Below are 16,267 nucleotides of genomic sequence, written 5' to 3'. Positions count from 1 at the left end.
TGGACCTTAAGTTGACATCCCAATCCAGAAACCAAATATTGTAGCTAAATCTATGCAGCCTCTTTGTTGCCTTCAATTACGTACTAAGCCATCTCCATACCATTCATACAGTCTGCGTTCCGAATGACACCCTATGTCAAAAGTAGTGCCCAATATTGGAAATAGGGTGCCATTTGGGACTTGACCGTATTCAATTTCAAGCTGGGGAGTTAAAACTCTGGCCTCTGGAAAGTGTACTCCAAGCCACCTGACATTATTCTCCACTACAACTGATCATAAGGGCACACAGTGTCATACAGTATGCATGCATTATGTAACACTGCAAAAAATAAAATAAAATATATATAACAAGAAAAAGCTTTGAAAACATCAGAGTTTAATCAGCTGCCTTGATATGACTGGCGAAGCTCTAGATCCAGAATGTATTTTGGTTCTAGAACTGGTTCTAGATTGCGCAGATTCTATGTACTACCATTATATACAGCACGTCAGTAAAGATGGCATAAGGCCTTGGACTTTGGAAATAAGGCAGCCAGGTTTCGTGGTCACTTCCCTTTCATGTTGCGGACAGTGTGGACTGCCAGTATTAGCAGGTCCCGCCCCATTACAAACTCGGAACAGTACAAGCAGTATTGGCTTAGAGATTTTGGATTTCACTCTGGGACAATGCTTTTCAGATATGAACGGGTATGCCATTGATTTGGTGTAATGATGATAATGTATGTAAGATGATAATGTCTTGAGTTCAGCACCTGGCAGCTCCTGGTTGCTACCTGTTTAATATTAGGATATGGCAGGCAAACGTACCGCTAACATGTAAAACGCACGTGATGTGGTTGTTTTCTAACCGTACCCCAAAAATGAAATCAGCTCACACGCTGTATCTAATTTCGACCTAGCGGGGGCACTGCATCTCTGATGTGGGATGACGGTTTCATTTTTTATACACTACCTCCAGAAACAGGACACCACATTGGGCATACATTATTATTTGCGGCTGTGTGTTTTTTGCGTCAAATGTCCAATTCATTATAAAAATTAAAAAAACGTACAGAATTTTTGAATGGTTGGAGACAATATTACCGTGACAAAATGGTTTTACGTGTGTGGTGTTCACACCTGGGAAATGTGCACCTGGACAACCAGTCCAAGTCCAAAATCACACCCTGTTCAGATAGTGCACTACTTTGGACCACGACCCTACTTGGAGCACTCGTCAAAAAGCAGTTTACTGTGTAGGGAACGAGGTGGCATGTTTCAAAGACCATGGGATGCTTTAATCAGGGGTTAGAACAATAATGCAGCCACTTATCTGTAAAAGGCTGAGGGATTGGGCCTAGAGAGATGCAACCATTCTGAAATTAACAGAGGCATGGACGCGCTACCTGATCATCCATGATCTCACAATCATTGTTTTGACCATGTTAAGAGGCTATTAAATCTTGGACTACGTGTACTTTTAAAAAATAAACATTGACTCAACGCAGTAACTACCCAGCAGGTTCAGGGGAGTGGAAGATGTAGACATGTCCTCCGAAACACATCTCAGCAAGCCGTTTTGCTGAACTACTCACTTAACCACAAAGTATTTGCCAGTACATACACGCTTGGAGGAGAGCGCATTCTCCAGCCAACAACCGTGATTGAGCATGCAGTCACCCGACCTACCACAAGGAGTCGCTAGAGTGCAACGAGACAAGGCAGCCCTATACGACATCTTACTCATCCACTCTGGACAATGAGGGAATTTCGCAGTGCCCTGTGCGGGGCACCTGGGCATTGGTATGTCAGAATCAGCATTTTTATTTCTCATGTCCAAAAATGAATGTAGCACCTGCAGATTGCCCCATAGATAAGTTCTAAAACTCCCTTTGAAAGTTCAAATTCAAAATCACTAAATAAAAGTGAGTTTAAAATTCACTTTGGATTTTATAGGAAGATGAAGTGGTAATGTACTGGGATTGAAATATCAAGAAAATGAGAAAAAAGCTATATAAAAACGTAAAAAAACATGTCAGTAGGAGAAAGATTTTCAGGTTAGGCTGACCCTTCGCACTGGACAGATGACCAAAAGTCCAGAATTGTTTTTCCAGCCAAAAAGTAATAAAAACACACACACACACACATACATACATATACATATATATATATATATATATATATATATATATATATATATATATATACACATACATACATACATATATATACATATATATATACACACACACACACACACATTATTCACAGGCCAAAAGACAACAAACAAAAACACAGAACATAAATACATATAAAAATGACTGTATCAGAATGTATATGAATACAGTTCACTACTTTCTACAGTGCCCTTGTGTTGATGCAGAGCCCTGGTTGAAAGTAATGCACTATAAAACATTGTAGACTTCCACTCTGGACGCTGACTATGACAAGGTCAGCCCAACATCTCTACGGTAGTGGGCTGGTCTTTGCTTTCCAGCCAGTCGAAAGAGGAGTTCACAGTATCACTACATATCTGCTGAAACAGGGGATCATTCTTCAGCTCTTCCAGCGTGGCGTCTTCATACTGCTCTTGCTGCTGGCCGGAAGGATCGAACAGCAGGTCGGCATCCAGCGTGTTCAGGTCCGTGATGCTACTGGAAAGGTCAGAGGTCAGCCTCATGTCGTCATCAGTGAAGTCACCCACCGACGCCTTCACGGCAGCGTTGAGCTCCGAAGCCACCTGGCCGACCAGCTGAGAACTGGGGTTCAGACCCTCCGCGTCCACGTTGAGGCCGTCGTCCCCAAGCAGGTCTTTGACAGTGTTGTTGAAGTCCAGCTGCTGTTGTGCCTCATCTTCTTCCTGTTGCCGCTGCTGCTGCTGGGTGGCGGTGGATTGGAGGAGTAGCTGTGGCTGGGACCGGGGCCGGAGAAGTTGGAGTCCAGACTGGGCCTGGAGCTGAGGATGGGGGCTCTGGAGCTGGGCATGGGGGCTCTGGAGTAACTGGGTCTGAGTTCGGAGCTGTCCAGAGTCCTCCTGGAGCTCCTGGAGGTCCTGGATCTGCTGGAGCTCCAGGTCCACGTCCTCACCAACGGGGCCTGATTGTGCTTGGTTGTCCCCAGAGAAGCCCATCTCGCCCCCACCTCCCCCAGCGCTGGTGAGGTAGACTCCATGCTGCTGTAGCTCAAAGGAGGACCCGGCAGGGCTGGAGCTGACAGTCTGCAATTGGATCTGGTGTGCCTGGACGCTGTCTCCTGCTCCTCCTCCTCCTCTGGTGATGGTGAAGCCCCCGGTGGAGGCCTGAGTCTGTGTCTCCAGCATCTGGGTGAGGTTCATGCGGGCGGTATAGTTAGAGGGAAGGTTGTTGATGCCCAGGCCCCTGACCGCGTCGTCCACGTCAGAGTCCATCTTGTTCAGCAGGACATTGGTGATCTTGGTGGCGTTGCTCTGGTGCTGTCCCCCATGCATCTCAACAGGAAGCAGCTCCATTTCCACCACGCTCTGCATCATGACATTCAAGGGCACCGATTGGCTGCGCTGGGCCATACTGTGTAGGGTGCCGCTCACCGACTGGCTGTTGGACAGGATGCTGAGGATCTCCTGAGACGTCATGGGTGAGCTGAAAGGCGAGACAACCAATCGGGTGGTAGTGGCGTTGCTGGGGGTCGTGCCGGTACCAAGGGTTGTGCCGGTACCGCTGAAGGTCCTCTGACGGACAGCCGGGCTGACGCTCCGGCAACGGAACGTCCCGCTCCCTGACGACGAGGCTCCACCCTTGTTGTCCAGAGGGGCGGGCACTGCAAAGCTCTCATCCTGTTTGTTCGTTGTGCTGGTGGGCGTGGTTGACACGCCGGCCGTCTGCTGCTGCACCGGCGAGATGGGGGTCAGGCGTCCAAAATGTCCGCCATCCTGCTGTCTGGACTGGGCCTGGAAAGACTGGCCACCGTGGCCCGGGATGGCGAAGGCGTGGGGCTTCCGGAAATGGTCATCCACCAGCTCCTGGTAACTGGGCAGGAGTCCCCCGAGGTTGTGGTTGGAGATTGATAACCCGGTGCCTGGCCCTCCACCCACCCCCCCAGCAATGCCACTGTTGTAGCGGTTGTTGATCCACTCCAGCTTGGACTTGTCGGGGTGTGTGGCCATGGGCCTTTGCATGGGCTTGACGGGGCCGAAGGAGACGGACACGACCGAGGCGTCATGGTAACCCCCCGCCATGGACGAGCTGATGGGGGTGAAGGCGAAGGGGTTTCTGCACTCCACGGGACTCGGGGGGACACTGCTGGAACAGTTGGACAGGGCACTTATGGGGGTGTGTCGACCGCCGAGAGGCCCCTCCACGGGCGTGATGGGAGCCATGCTGTGATGGGAGCAGGGGCTCTCTCTGGTAAGCCCGTGCCCACTGAGAGTCATCTCTGTGGGGGTAGGGGTTGGAGTTGGCGTGGGGGTGGGGGTCTGGACGGGAGTGGTGCTGCTGTGGGCGGAGTGGTAGAAGGTGGAGCTACCTCCTTGGTGGTGGGTGTTGAGGATGGGTCCCTGGGGGCCCCCAGGCTGGCCCTGGAGGGAGAGATTGTCCACACAGCTGCTGAACAGAGGCTGGAGGCCTTTCAGCTTCATCTGTTCCTCCATCTGCACCAGTTCCTCGACGATGCTGTCCTGGGTCATCTCGTCGTCATTGAAGGAGAAGTAGTCCATGGCGGAGCTGTGCTGGGAGGCAGAAGAGGCGAACTCCACCATCTCCTGGTGAAGGCCGGATAACTGGGCCGAGGGGTCCGGAGTCTGGGACATGATGTCGGGGAGGGGCTGTTGGTCGGCAGAGGAGCCCATGGCCTGTTGTTGGGTGGTGTGGTCTGCTGGTATCTAAAATGGAATAAAATACAACATCACTGCCAGCACAAGCATCAGAAACAGGAATCAGAAACAAGACTGGTTAAAATAATATATATTGTTGGATTTAATCTCGAATTTGACCAGTCACCTTTAGCCCCACAGTCCCAACATTCGATCCACATCAAACACATTAGAAACAGACAGCCTGAAACTCTGTGTTCTATGGCACATAGGAAGGACGTAGCAGACACTTACAGCCTGATCGAAGGCCCGTTTCTGAAGCTCGTCCAGTCGGCCCGTGTCAACCCACATTGTGCTCTTGGCATCGCCTATGACGGGGGCCTCAGTGTGTTGCTGAGGCCCCGGGGTGGTTGTCAGCCTGTCCCCTGGCTCCCCTACGCCCACCCCTGCTGCTGTCACCTGCTGCAGTAAAGCCTGTTGCTGATTTTGCTCCAAGACCGGGGCGGAGCTACTGGGGGCAGCTGCGGTGCTGCCGGTGTGACCGACGTCGGCGTTCGGCGACAGGGACAATGTATTTTCACGTTTAACCACCAGCAACGAGGAGGTCGGGGTCTTCACGCCCACGGCATTCTGAGAGGAGAGCGAGGACAGCTCAGCGGTCGTTATGGGCGAGTCGGACAGGGCCAGTATCTGTGTGGGCACCAGGTGTTGTTTCACGGTCACTCGGCAGGGCGCACTTTCAGGTCGGGCAGGGGTGCCCGGTCGAGTCGGGACCTTCTTGACCCCGGCGCTGATGCCCGGCTTGGGGTCAAAGGACACTCCCAGAGGCTGCTGGGAAATGAAGACGCGCTTCACGGGGACAACGTTAGAGGACTCCAGGCCAGGGCCCGTTCGCTTGCGGGGACTCTTGGCCCCCGACGGGCATGAGTCTTTAGGAGACAACAGAGTCACAGACGAGCCGACGGACGGGGAGGGCAATCCTCCGGCTACACCGACGTTCTGATTGGCAGAGGGAGTAACAGTCAGATACAAGGTACTTTCTTGGTGACAAGTGGCACCGTTTTCGCCGTCCTGCTGAGACGCCGCAGCTGCCGTGGAAACAGTGGCGGTTATGCCGGGAAAGGAGGCGGCGGCGGCGGTGGAGGGGTCGCTTTTGGTCCTGGCGGTCACTCTGTCTGGCCCCGGGGAGCATTTGACCATGAGCGAGGGTTCACTGGCAGCCCGGTACTTGGTGGCCCTCTCCAGACCCTTGGCCCCGCCGGGGGACTGCTGAGCAGCGCTGGGTTTATCGGCCAGTTTATTGTCAGCGGCCTCTGGGGTCGCTGCGGGGGCCAGGGCGGCAGGGCGCACCGCGGCAGTTGAGGTGGCCGCCGGCAGGCCTCCCTGGCTCTGCGCCTCCTCCTGGGAGGAGATGGTGGCGAAGGTGTTAGTGGTGGGACCAGCTGAGGCCAAGGCCGGTCGGAGGACCGTGCTGTTGGTGCTGGTGCTGACGCTGCTGCCAGGGGCCAGGGAGATGGCGGTCACCTTCACCACATTGACCTGGGGCTGCATCGCGTGGTGGGTCTTGATGGGGCTGTTGGTGATGAGCAGCGTGGGCGGGGAACGCAGGGTGATCGCCCCGGTGGCTGAGGGTTTTGGCAGGATCTGGGGGTACCTGTGGAGCCAGGAGATGGACATTGGTGATTTTTTTTTTCATTGGGAAGTATTCCCCCGGACACAGATTTGAGAGAAATGAATTATTTATAAATCTTTGGCCAGTAATTCTAAGAGTAAAAACTGTTCCGTGAAAGTTATGTACAATTTCACACATCTGCATACATTCACTTCCAAAATTATTGACAACTTTGACTAAGGGGAACGAACAAAAAAAAGGCTGTGTAAAATCAACAACAGAGGTACTGAGGTTTATTGCAATTTTCCAACATGTAGAACATATTGTACTTCATTAAGGATTCAAGGGAATTAACCAAAATGAAACATTTCCGAAATTATAAATGTACACGACATGGTGTACAAAAGTATCTGGATGGTCCTTCAGATAAGTGGATTTATGGGTTTATTTCGGCCACACCCAGCTCTGACAGGGCAATAAAATCAAGCATACAGCCATGCAATCTCCATAGACAAACATTGGCAGTAGAATGGCCCATACTGAAGAACACAGTGTTTTCCAACCCGACAATGTGATAGGATGCCACCTTTCAAACAAATCACTTTGTCAAACTTCTGCACTGCTAGAGTTGTAAGTGCTTTAATTGTGAAGTGCAAACGTCCACAAGCAACTGAAGCCCAGCCTTGAAGCACTGGGCCACTCAGGCTCACAGTATGGGACCACTTAATGCCCGCCCCGGAACCTTATTGGATAACAATGGGTGGGTCTGAGCAAGCCTCCATTTCATTTGCAGTGCAACTTGTCAATGGCAAGAGTCAGAAGCTGATTGGCTGGAACTGTAATTTGCAATTAGGCCGGCCCAAGTGGCAGCATCCAAAATGGTGACAAACAGCTTTCATAAAACGGTTGCTTTCAAATTTAAGATTGAGACTAATTAAACAGAGTTAAAAAAGTTCCGGACTGTCTCGTTAAGCTTAGTGCTCGTCAATGAACTACCTTTTTTAAATACCTCTTGCGTCAACTGGTCTATAGTAGTGGGGGAGTGGTGTGGGAAAGTGGCCCATGAAATCAACAACGCTGACAGTTACCTATGCCTGGCCAGGCGGTCGCCGACAGGACTGGCCGAGATGTTCTGGGGGGTCTTGGGGGACTGTCGGTGGGTCATGGATTGGGTGTGGGTGACCACCTGGAAGTTGACGGTTGGTAGGACCTTCCCCTCGGCCGACCCCACCGGGCTGGGGGAGGTCATCAGCTGTCGGCTCCTCTGGACCTTTCAGGGAGACATCGTTTTGTCATTTACAGAAGTTTTTTGCATTTTTTTGTTTCTTTTGTTATTTTCATGAGTAGCAACAGTCAGAATGTAGCGGCACATGTGCAGTGAAAGCTCTGGTGTGGGATTGGAACCCACGTCTTCATGGGTTTATGCGGTCGTTAGTCCAGGAGTCCAACCGCCACGCCAGACTCCATGCGGTGAGACATGGGGAAGTGGGAACCCCCACCAACAACAACACAGAACACCACTACATATCGGAAAAACACATCTGGCCATTTACATACAGAGAGAATATGTTTTTATCTTGTCCCACGTTTTAATTCTGTTTTTCAGGGATTCTTTTACTATTCTGACCAGAAAAACAAGACTCAACAGATGAACCAAACTGTTAGCAGCAAGTGCATGTTATGGTCCAAAGCCACATGACCGTCTGGTCAGATCAGGTTAGCATCAGCGCCTAAACTCACCGTAATAGGACTGGGAACGGCCGCCACCACTATACCAATCGTTGGCTGTGGTGAGATCAAGGCGGGACTTCCACAGGGGATGGTGTTGGTGGGACCCGGGGTGCTGGCCTCGGCTCTCCTGGCCGGGTTCGGACCCTGGCCCTGGGCGTCGCCGGGCTGTGGTGAGTGGAGTTTCTGCTCCTGCTGCTTCTTCTGGATCTTCCTCTGGAGTTGCTGCTTGGCATCCGCCGAGGGAGAGGCCAGGGTCTTCACCTGCGGCTGGAAGGACGAGGCCTCTGACGTCGGCACAAACGCAGAGGTCGGCGTGGGCGTCTTCAGACCTGTGGGCAAGAAAGCGGCCAGCAGCGGATGAGGGCAAGAGTTCGCTAGGTGTTTGCCAAGAGTTCGCTACAAGTAGAATGGTTACAATGTACTGTACACATTTATTCACTCCAACGAGTGAATGCTTGACATAGCACATGTCTCCCTCTATCTGGACACAACCCCCACCACTGAGTGCCTAAAACAGATATGAAGAGACCAACCAACCTGTCGGCGTGCCAGTCATGACTGTGAGGGCGGCCATGGACTTGGTTCCTATGTAGTGGCTGTTGAGCAGGAAGCGGGCCAGGTCCTCCACGGCATCGAACTGTCTGCTGAGCACCTTCTGGGCCCACTCACACACCAGGCCGCAGGCCGCCGAGCGCATCTCGTCCTCCGCACTGGGAGACTGTCCCGACGATGGCTCCATCAACTCACACTGGGGGGGGGGGGGTGGGGAGAGAGGGCTGGTCAACATCAACGGCAGGTGTCTAGATCGGTGTCTTGTTTATTACCCCGAGGGGTCATCTAAAGATCATTCAGATCCAATTTGTTCTGGTGGATTGGAAATGATTATGGACAGTTCCTGAATGAAATTGTGATCTATTTCACTGCCTCCCGCTGTAGTTGGGGTTTGAATGAGGCCCACCGCTCCTTCAGCAAATAACTTGATGCTCCACCTTTCACGTCAAATAATAACAAATAAATACAGTATATAGTCTTATAGACAAACTTACACCGTCGCCTGATTTCTGTAAGTCCAGGTTGGGCAGAGAAGGCATGTGAACAAAAGCTTTCTTCCTCAGCCCACTGTAACAGTATGTAAGACAGAGTTAAGGTTCAAAACAGACATGTATTAAACAGAACATCCACGATTCTTGGCCGCCGGTTGTAAAAGTGGCACTCTCGAGAAAAAACTGTTCCCTGCAAATTGTGTACTGTCGTGCATGTGAGAATGTGTGCCCCAAAATATCATAAAAATTGCTCACTTTCCAACTTTGAATTTCATTGCTAAGTGAAGTATGACAGTGATTCGACTTACAGATTATGCGCATATAAAGAACATATTACACATCCAGGCCAAAGAGATAAAAAAAAAATAATAATAATAAGTCCTGGACTGCATCTTAAATTAGTCACACATAGTGAAATTGAATGATTTTAAATCCATGATCAAATCTATAACATTGAATAATATGGGGGGCCTGTAAATTTTTTGGTCTTGTAACAGGATCATGAGGCTGAACCTGATTAAGTAAAGGTTAAATTAATAAAAATGATCCCGTTTCAACAGAGATTAAAAAGGATATTTGGATTTTCCTCTCATGCCCAAGCGGCGAGCCTTCATGTTGGGAAAGACATTCTTCATGATCTTTCCAAAGTCTGCTGCACTCAGTGGGTGATATGCAAGATTGTCACAATAGCTCCTGGAACAAAGAGTACATATATTATCCCAACACAAGTCAATGTTCGCCACAATGGCTGAAACATGTTAAATCAAAATTCGCTAAAACTGAATGATTCGGCTACAGATGACTGGGACATGATCAGAGTTGCTTATTCAAAGCACTCACTTATACTCGTCGTACACCTCTTGTTTTGGCAGGGATGTCTCTGGGTGCTCTTCTAGATGATTCCGTATCCAGTTGAATGCATACATCTGCTGCGTTCGACTGGACGACATGCCACTCTGGTCACTGAAACGGATTAGGTGGCACCAACATAAAAAAAAAATTGTGATGGTAACCGGAACTGTTTAATTTATACCAACAGAAATAAGTTAGTGACAAAACGTAAAGGTTGGCTGCCGATTTCTTATAACGGACTGCGTGTGTGTTTTTGATATGTAGATGCTTTAGTACCATAGCCCAGGAGTGGAGGCTCTCTGATTCTCAGTCCTAGTAATGTTGTAATGTTGAAGTGATGGGTAGGGAGAGAGAGAGAGAAAAGGATGGGAAGAAAGACAAATGAAGAACAAAAAAAGCTTCCTGAAATAGCAAATCAATCCTAATACTAATATTGCTTCATTATCATAAGCTTAAAATAACAAGACAGAGACTTCAGTGTTTGAATACTGATGCAAGGCAATGGAAGAGAAACTTGTTTTCTTCAAATACACCAAAATAGTTTTTGTAAGATATTAATCTGCTTGTGATCAAATACCAGCTGAGTAAAACAATTGTGGCAACCCGAAAGTGTAACAGCTGTGCGACAATGTGGAAATCCAAAACATGCCGAAACCTGTGTCCCGGTCTTCAAACAGGACCAAATACAGGGTCCAAAAAAATACAATGAACAAGATATTAAAGGAGAAACCCGGGCAAGCCCTTACCTTTTATCATTACCGTTGCTGGGACCAGAAGGCAACTTAAGGTAGAGGTAGAGTTTTTCGATGTCTGTAAACTTCTCAACATCTTGCTGTCAAACGTGAGAGGCAGGACGAAGAGACGGGGAACAATAACGTGTTTTGATGAGAGCACACCGCAAGTACAGCGGGACACAATATGTACATGACACTTCAGAAACCAAACCTGCTCTACTGTCGTCAGTTACCTGTTTCTGTTGACTGACCTGACCGTGGCAAAGTGTCTCCGTTTAAGTAAGTCACATCATGACTGAAATGTTGTGTGAAGTGTAGAGGTTACAATAATCAAAGGACTTCACATGCAAACCGTTGGAACACGCACACACCAGGCATTTGACACACACAACACATCTCGCATTCAGTCCACAACACACCTCGCATTCAACATGACACACCTCGCATTCGACACACAACACACCTCGCATTCGACTCACAACACACCTCGCATTCGACACACAACACACCTCGCATTCGACTCACAACACACCTCGCATTCGACACACAACACACCTCGCATTCGACACAAAACACACCTCACACCATTTAGAATGGGTTCTAAGAATGGAATTCTTCACACCTCTTTTTCTATTGGTCTCTTAGTTGCTAAGGGACCCGATACTTATGAATGAGGTGAGAGCTGTCAGCCAATCAGAGAAGAATAAAAAAGCAATTTACTCGACTTCACCACTACTAGCATGCCCAGTACTTCTTAGCTGGTGCCTGTCTGTGTCTATTTAAGCAACGTGGGACAGCGGCTTCCTGTGTGATTTTATGCTACTAAGACACATTAGTTGGGAAGTTTCACAAGGTAGGGTAGGCTGAAAAGCCTACCAGGGCGGTGTTCATTTGGCACTAAAAGGACAGAAACGCATTAAAACCAGAAAGAACTACCTGAACTATCTAATAAGATCTGGACTGTTTCATGTTCGGTTGAAAAAACGTTTTGCAACCGTGAGCCCCAGTGAACACAGCCCAGGTTAACATTCTTGCATCATGATGACATAACGTAACCTTATCAGCTCAGCGACAGACAGAGACATGACAGGGTGGACCGGCAGCCCAGCATTCTGTCATGCTCTCAAGGTACACAGCAATTAAGCCAGTTGTGGCAAACGAAGCTTTATAATGACATTATAATGACATGCTTATAACGACTTTCAGAGAAATACATATGGTGTCTTTAAGTGTTCCTGATAGACAGTTAATAGCAATATATAGTCTGCAGGTCTACCTTTCAACACTGTAAAAAGGATTTGAAATGATAACTAAAAGGGTTAAAACTGGTAGATCTGAGCATCATAATTAAGCACATTTTTCACGGTGCGTTAAATTGTGAGTCTGTGGGAATAACACATCTTACTTACCAATATGTTGTCCACTTTTGATTGTACAGATTTGCTACAGAGACATAAAAAAAGAGAGCGAGAAAGAAAGATTGACAGCAGAACTTGACAGTGTCATAACATGCTGTCAGGTGAACAGAGGTCTACATCCACATAACAGCATGTTGTAATCATCTCAAATCAACCCCTCTGTGACCTGGCTCCTACACCCTTTTGGTTCCAAGCCCCTGTGGCCTAGCTAATACACATTACTGGGTCCTAACCCTTACAGCCTAGATAATGCACCCTTTGAGGACCAGGCACCTGTGACTTGCCTACTACACCCTATTTGTTCCTAGTTCCTTTGCCCTGGCTACTAGGTCCTACTTGGTCCAAGCCCCTATGGCTGGTCTACTGAAGCTTATTTGGTCCTAGCCCCTATTTCCTTCCTACTACATCGTACTCACTCGTGTACCTAGTCATGATAAAAAGAATATAACAGGTGTAATGGTCCTCACATGGGCAGACAGTGTCTCAAAGTGATTTATTTTAAGGTTCCCTAGAGTTGGAGCATGAGGGAAGGAAATACGCAGTTTCCTGTGTCATAATCATCCTTTTACATCCCTCCATCACATTCACATTCCAATAGGAATTGTTAATGTGCCATTGACTTTAGGATGTCGGAAATGAAACTCTGGTTAAGGGGGCAGCTATGTTTTTGTATTATACCTTTGGTGATATGGGTATTAATTTGCATAAACACACAGTGACAACAGGATTTCAAAAGAAAACATCTGTAGATACAGGGCCATCAAACACAATAACCATAGTGAAGCATTTTTACCAGAATAGCCTCTGTAAAATCTCATTAAGGTCTTATTTGGCCATTGTCACATTATCATACATGCACAAAATATAGTTAACAGTGATGAATGATACACATTCACATAAGCCAAATTTGCCAGATGTATATTTCACAGCAGAATAAATCACCATGTTCTATTTTTAAATATTTTTTATTCGGACAATCTTGAAACCTAGATGATTTAATCCTGCAAAATGTTAAATGACAAAAAAATACTGTATAATTAATTCGTATTAAATCGTCTCAGATCACTACAAATAGTTTAGACATATTGAAAAATCTGTCTCATATAACCAAACAAATGTCCACGTAATATTAACACTTTTGTCGGAGTTGTGTCACATGAACCTTAAAGCTAGCTGGCTAATTATACGTACAGGTTTATGAGCATCAATGATCAAAGATAATTCGTGTTGTTGGTGCATAGGACAGCAGGTGTATTTCACTCAACCTCAAATGGCTATACATGCATATCATTACTAGCTAGTTATTACACATTCGCTACATGATTCATTTAAGCAAACGTTAGATCGCTGTCACGGTGTACCTAGAAAGCTATAGAGCTTGTGTGTAGTGCCAGCTATGTCAGTGTCTAGAAAATTGGCAGGCTAGCTAAATAGCAAGCTTGGCTAAATAGCCGAAATTATCATTCAATTCAAGCCCCATAGCACAGACTAGCAAAACGAGATCACCAATATAAGCTAACTAGCTTCTTAGCTAACAAACTACATGCAATTAATGTAATACTCTATCTAGCTACCTAAATACACATCCTGGTAGTTAGCTATAAGCTACATACAGATAACAAATCCAAGATACAAATCATGTGTGCGCGAGGACAGAAGACGAGTAACAGCGGAGCTGTCATAATTTTGTAGCTGTGCTGCACCGTAGCTAGCTAGCTAATTTACAACCCTAGTGGAACACTGGGTTTGTGTTATGTACGTGCATTTGGGGGGCATGTAATGCATTGATAGCTAAATATCTTACCAAATTGAATTCTTTATTTTATACTGCAGCGCATTGGCTTCGGGGCCCTGCAGTCCTGGTACTAGCGTTGGAAGTGAGCCCAAACCCGAGTTAGGCTTCAGCTGACCAGGCTGTTGTCGTTCCTCATCATCGGCCATCACGATGATTATTCTCTCAGAGGAGAGGTGGGTTGGTCGGGGGTTTAACAAGTAGGCCTCATCCTGTACCTTGAGATAGCGCTGCTTCCCCGGCTGTGTGGCTGTGCATTACGCCGGAGCCCCCATCGTTTGATGATGAGGAGCGTATGATCTAAATAACCGTCCACGATACACCCCCTTGGCTAGGTCAACCTTCTAGATCGACGACAGACCATGGAGGCGGAGAATATGATTTGACTGCAATTTAAATGTAAAAAAGAAAACAACGGCATGCGGGAATACAAAAGGCATTATTTCGCAGAGAGGCTTGCCACTGCCGCAAACAGCGAGCACGCCTGCTGCAGGCTACGGATGCCGCGATGCTGCTGCCGGCCACAAGAGGCGCACGCGTAATCACATTGAAAAATTGACAACATCAGTTCAGATACAGTAGCGATGTTTCGTTTGTTCAATTGATAATACACGTATTTTAAAGGTATAATAACCCTTGTAAAACACATTTTCCAAATAACATTGTCACTCAAACCTAACTTCAATTAATATTTCCATATTTGCTTTTATCATGGGATTTTTATTCGATTACATTTAATATATATATATATATATATATAGCAGGATATTGTAAAAGCTTTAAAAACATCTCAATGGAGTTTATAATGTATCACACTGGAAAGTCAGTAAACATAGACCAAGGATATGTATGATTGACACTGTTAATCATTTGTGCTATACTGCCATCTTTTGTCAACACCGGTGTTGCAGTTTTATCCTGATATATAGTCATTTTACAAATGTCCACTTGGGGGAACTATTCGCTCAAATTCAACCCCGCACTGCAAGTAGACAGACAGTGTTCACATAAGGTTAACTGACAACCCGGAGATTGCTATCACCCCTGTTGCCACAAACTCCTGAACTGATAATTTATCTCCAGATCAAGGATGTCCCCTCATGGGGCCTTGGCAAACTCATAATCCCCTGCTTTCAGTTGGGTTAATTCATGCCACCCTTTCCCATGCAACCCATCTCCAACAGATCGTTGGAGATGTCTCTTCAATACCAACTCATGCAGTAAAATAGCAGTTACAATAATAACAATAATTGTAATTTAAAAATGCAAATGTTATTTTCCTGTTTGTTTTCTCATAATTTATATTTCAATCCTCGTTCCTTCACGGCTGTTCTCTATGAATTTACTTCCCTGTCAATCTTCTGTCAGTTCTCATCTGTGTCCAGTGGCGAGGGCCATCTGAGCGGTCTGTTTGTTTGTCCATTTGTCCTTTCGGTTATTTTTGCTTGTGACTTTCCAGAATAAACCTCCTCAGGCTTCATGTTCCCATTCATACATTCAACACCTTCAATGATCCCATTATACTGTACAATGTATATCAAATCCATTAAAAATCAATAAACAGCTTATGAATTGCATGCACATATGTACTTACATTTATAATACTATAAACATCTAAAGGCACTTATTAATGGCTAATCTGACATGTGTTTAACTGACTGCTCAATGTTATCTTTCAATTTGATTGTCTTCATTCTAAGTTGTTGTGAATTCAGAGCTAGTGTGACAGTATCTAGTGAAATGCTTTTCACAAGGGGCCATAGAGATTAGTGTGCCATTTGGGATGCGTCCATGCATAACAGTGCTAACATTGAGATAATGTTAGCACTGTTATGCACGTCTGGTAATGCTTCTGGTGATGGAAAACCACGACCACTTCAACCCTTACCAATTGGTTCCTCTCTAACTCTCAGCACAGATCGACTCCCTCAGTTAATCACCTAGCAACCTAATAAGGATATTTTCGCCTTTGGAAAGCTCTAAAGGTAAAGCTCAGCCACTATCTTAAAGATGTGTTTAACTAGCCTGAATACGTAATTATTGCTAAGATATTAACAGTTTTTTTCAATGCAACAGTTTACGGGTAAGGGAAATAAGGCAAATAGAGGAGTCCGTTAAATAAGTAATAACACATTAAATAACACCTGAACAGTAAATTAACATATAATAATACAATAATACATTGTAAATGACCACAGTCATAGTGACATATACCGATACAATAACACATTGTAAATGACCACAGTCATTGTGATATATAACAATACAATAACACATTGTAAATGACCACAGTCACAGTGACATATAACAATACAATAAC

At 46.5% G+C, this 16,267-nt stretch overlaps 1 protein-coding gene across 1 annotated transcript; it reads right to left on the bottom strand.

The window, feature by feature from the left end:
• Positions 1 to 2,232: 2,232 nt before the first annotated feature.
• On the bottom strand, positions 2,233 to 14,430 carry LOC105018349 (DNA-binding protein RFX7). Its single transcript, XM_010883689.3, has 12 exons — positions 13,960 to 14,430; positions 12,147 to 12,180; positions 10,750 to 10,835; positions 10,280 to 10,315; positions 9,992 to 10,114; positions 9,728 to 9,844; positions 9,155 to 9,239; positions 8,646 to 8,856; positions 8,118 to 8,437; positions 7,466 to 7,647; positions 5,060 to 6,419; positions 2,233 to 4,834 (listed from the first exon to the last, which is right to left on the bottom strand). The coding sequence occupies exons 1-12, from the start codon at positions 14,094 to 14,096 to the stop codon at positions 2,432 to 2,434; spliced, it is 5,094 nt and encodes a 1,697-aa protein (XP_010881991.2). The 5' UTR covers positions 14,097 to 14,430; the 3' UTR covers positions 2,233 to 2,431.
• Between the last annotated feature and the right edge of the window lie 1,837 nt (positions 14,431 to 16,267).

The sequence above is a fragment of the Esox lucius genome, chromosome 19 (genome assembly GCF_011004845.1).
Source record: "Esox lucius isolate fEsoLuc1 chromosome 19, fEsoLuc1.pri, whole genome shotgun sequence".
Classification (NCBI taxonomy): domain Eukaryota; kingdom Metazoa; phylum Chordata; class Actinopteri; order Esociformes; family Esocidae; genus Esox; species Esox lucius.
The sequence above is the reverse complement of the archived record's forward strand: the minus strand, read 5'-3'. Positions and strand labels throughout refer to the sequence as shown.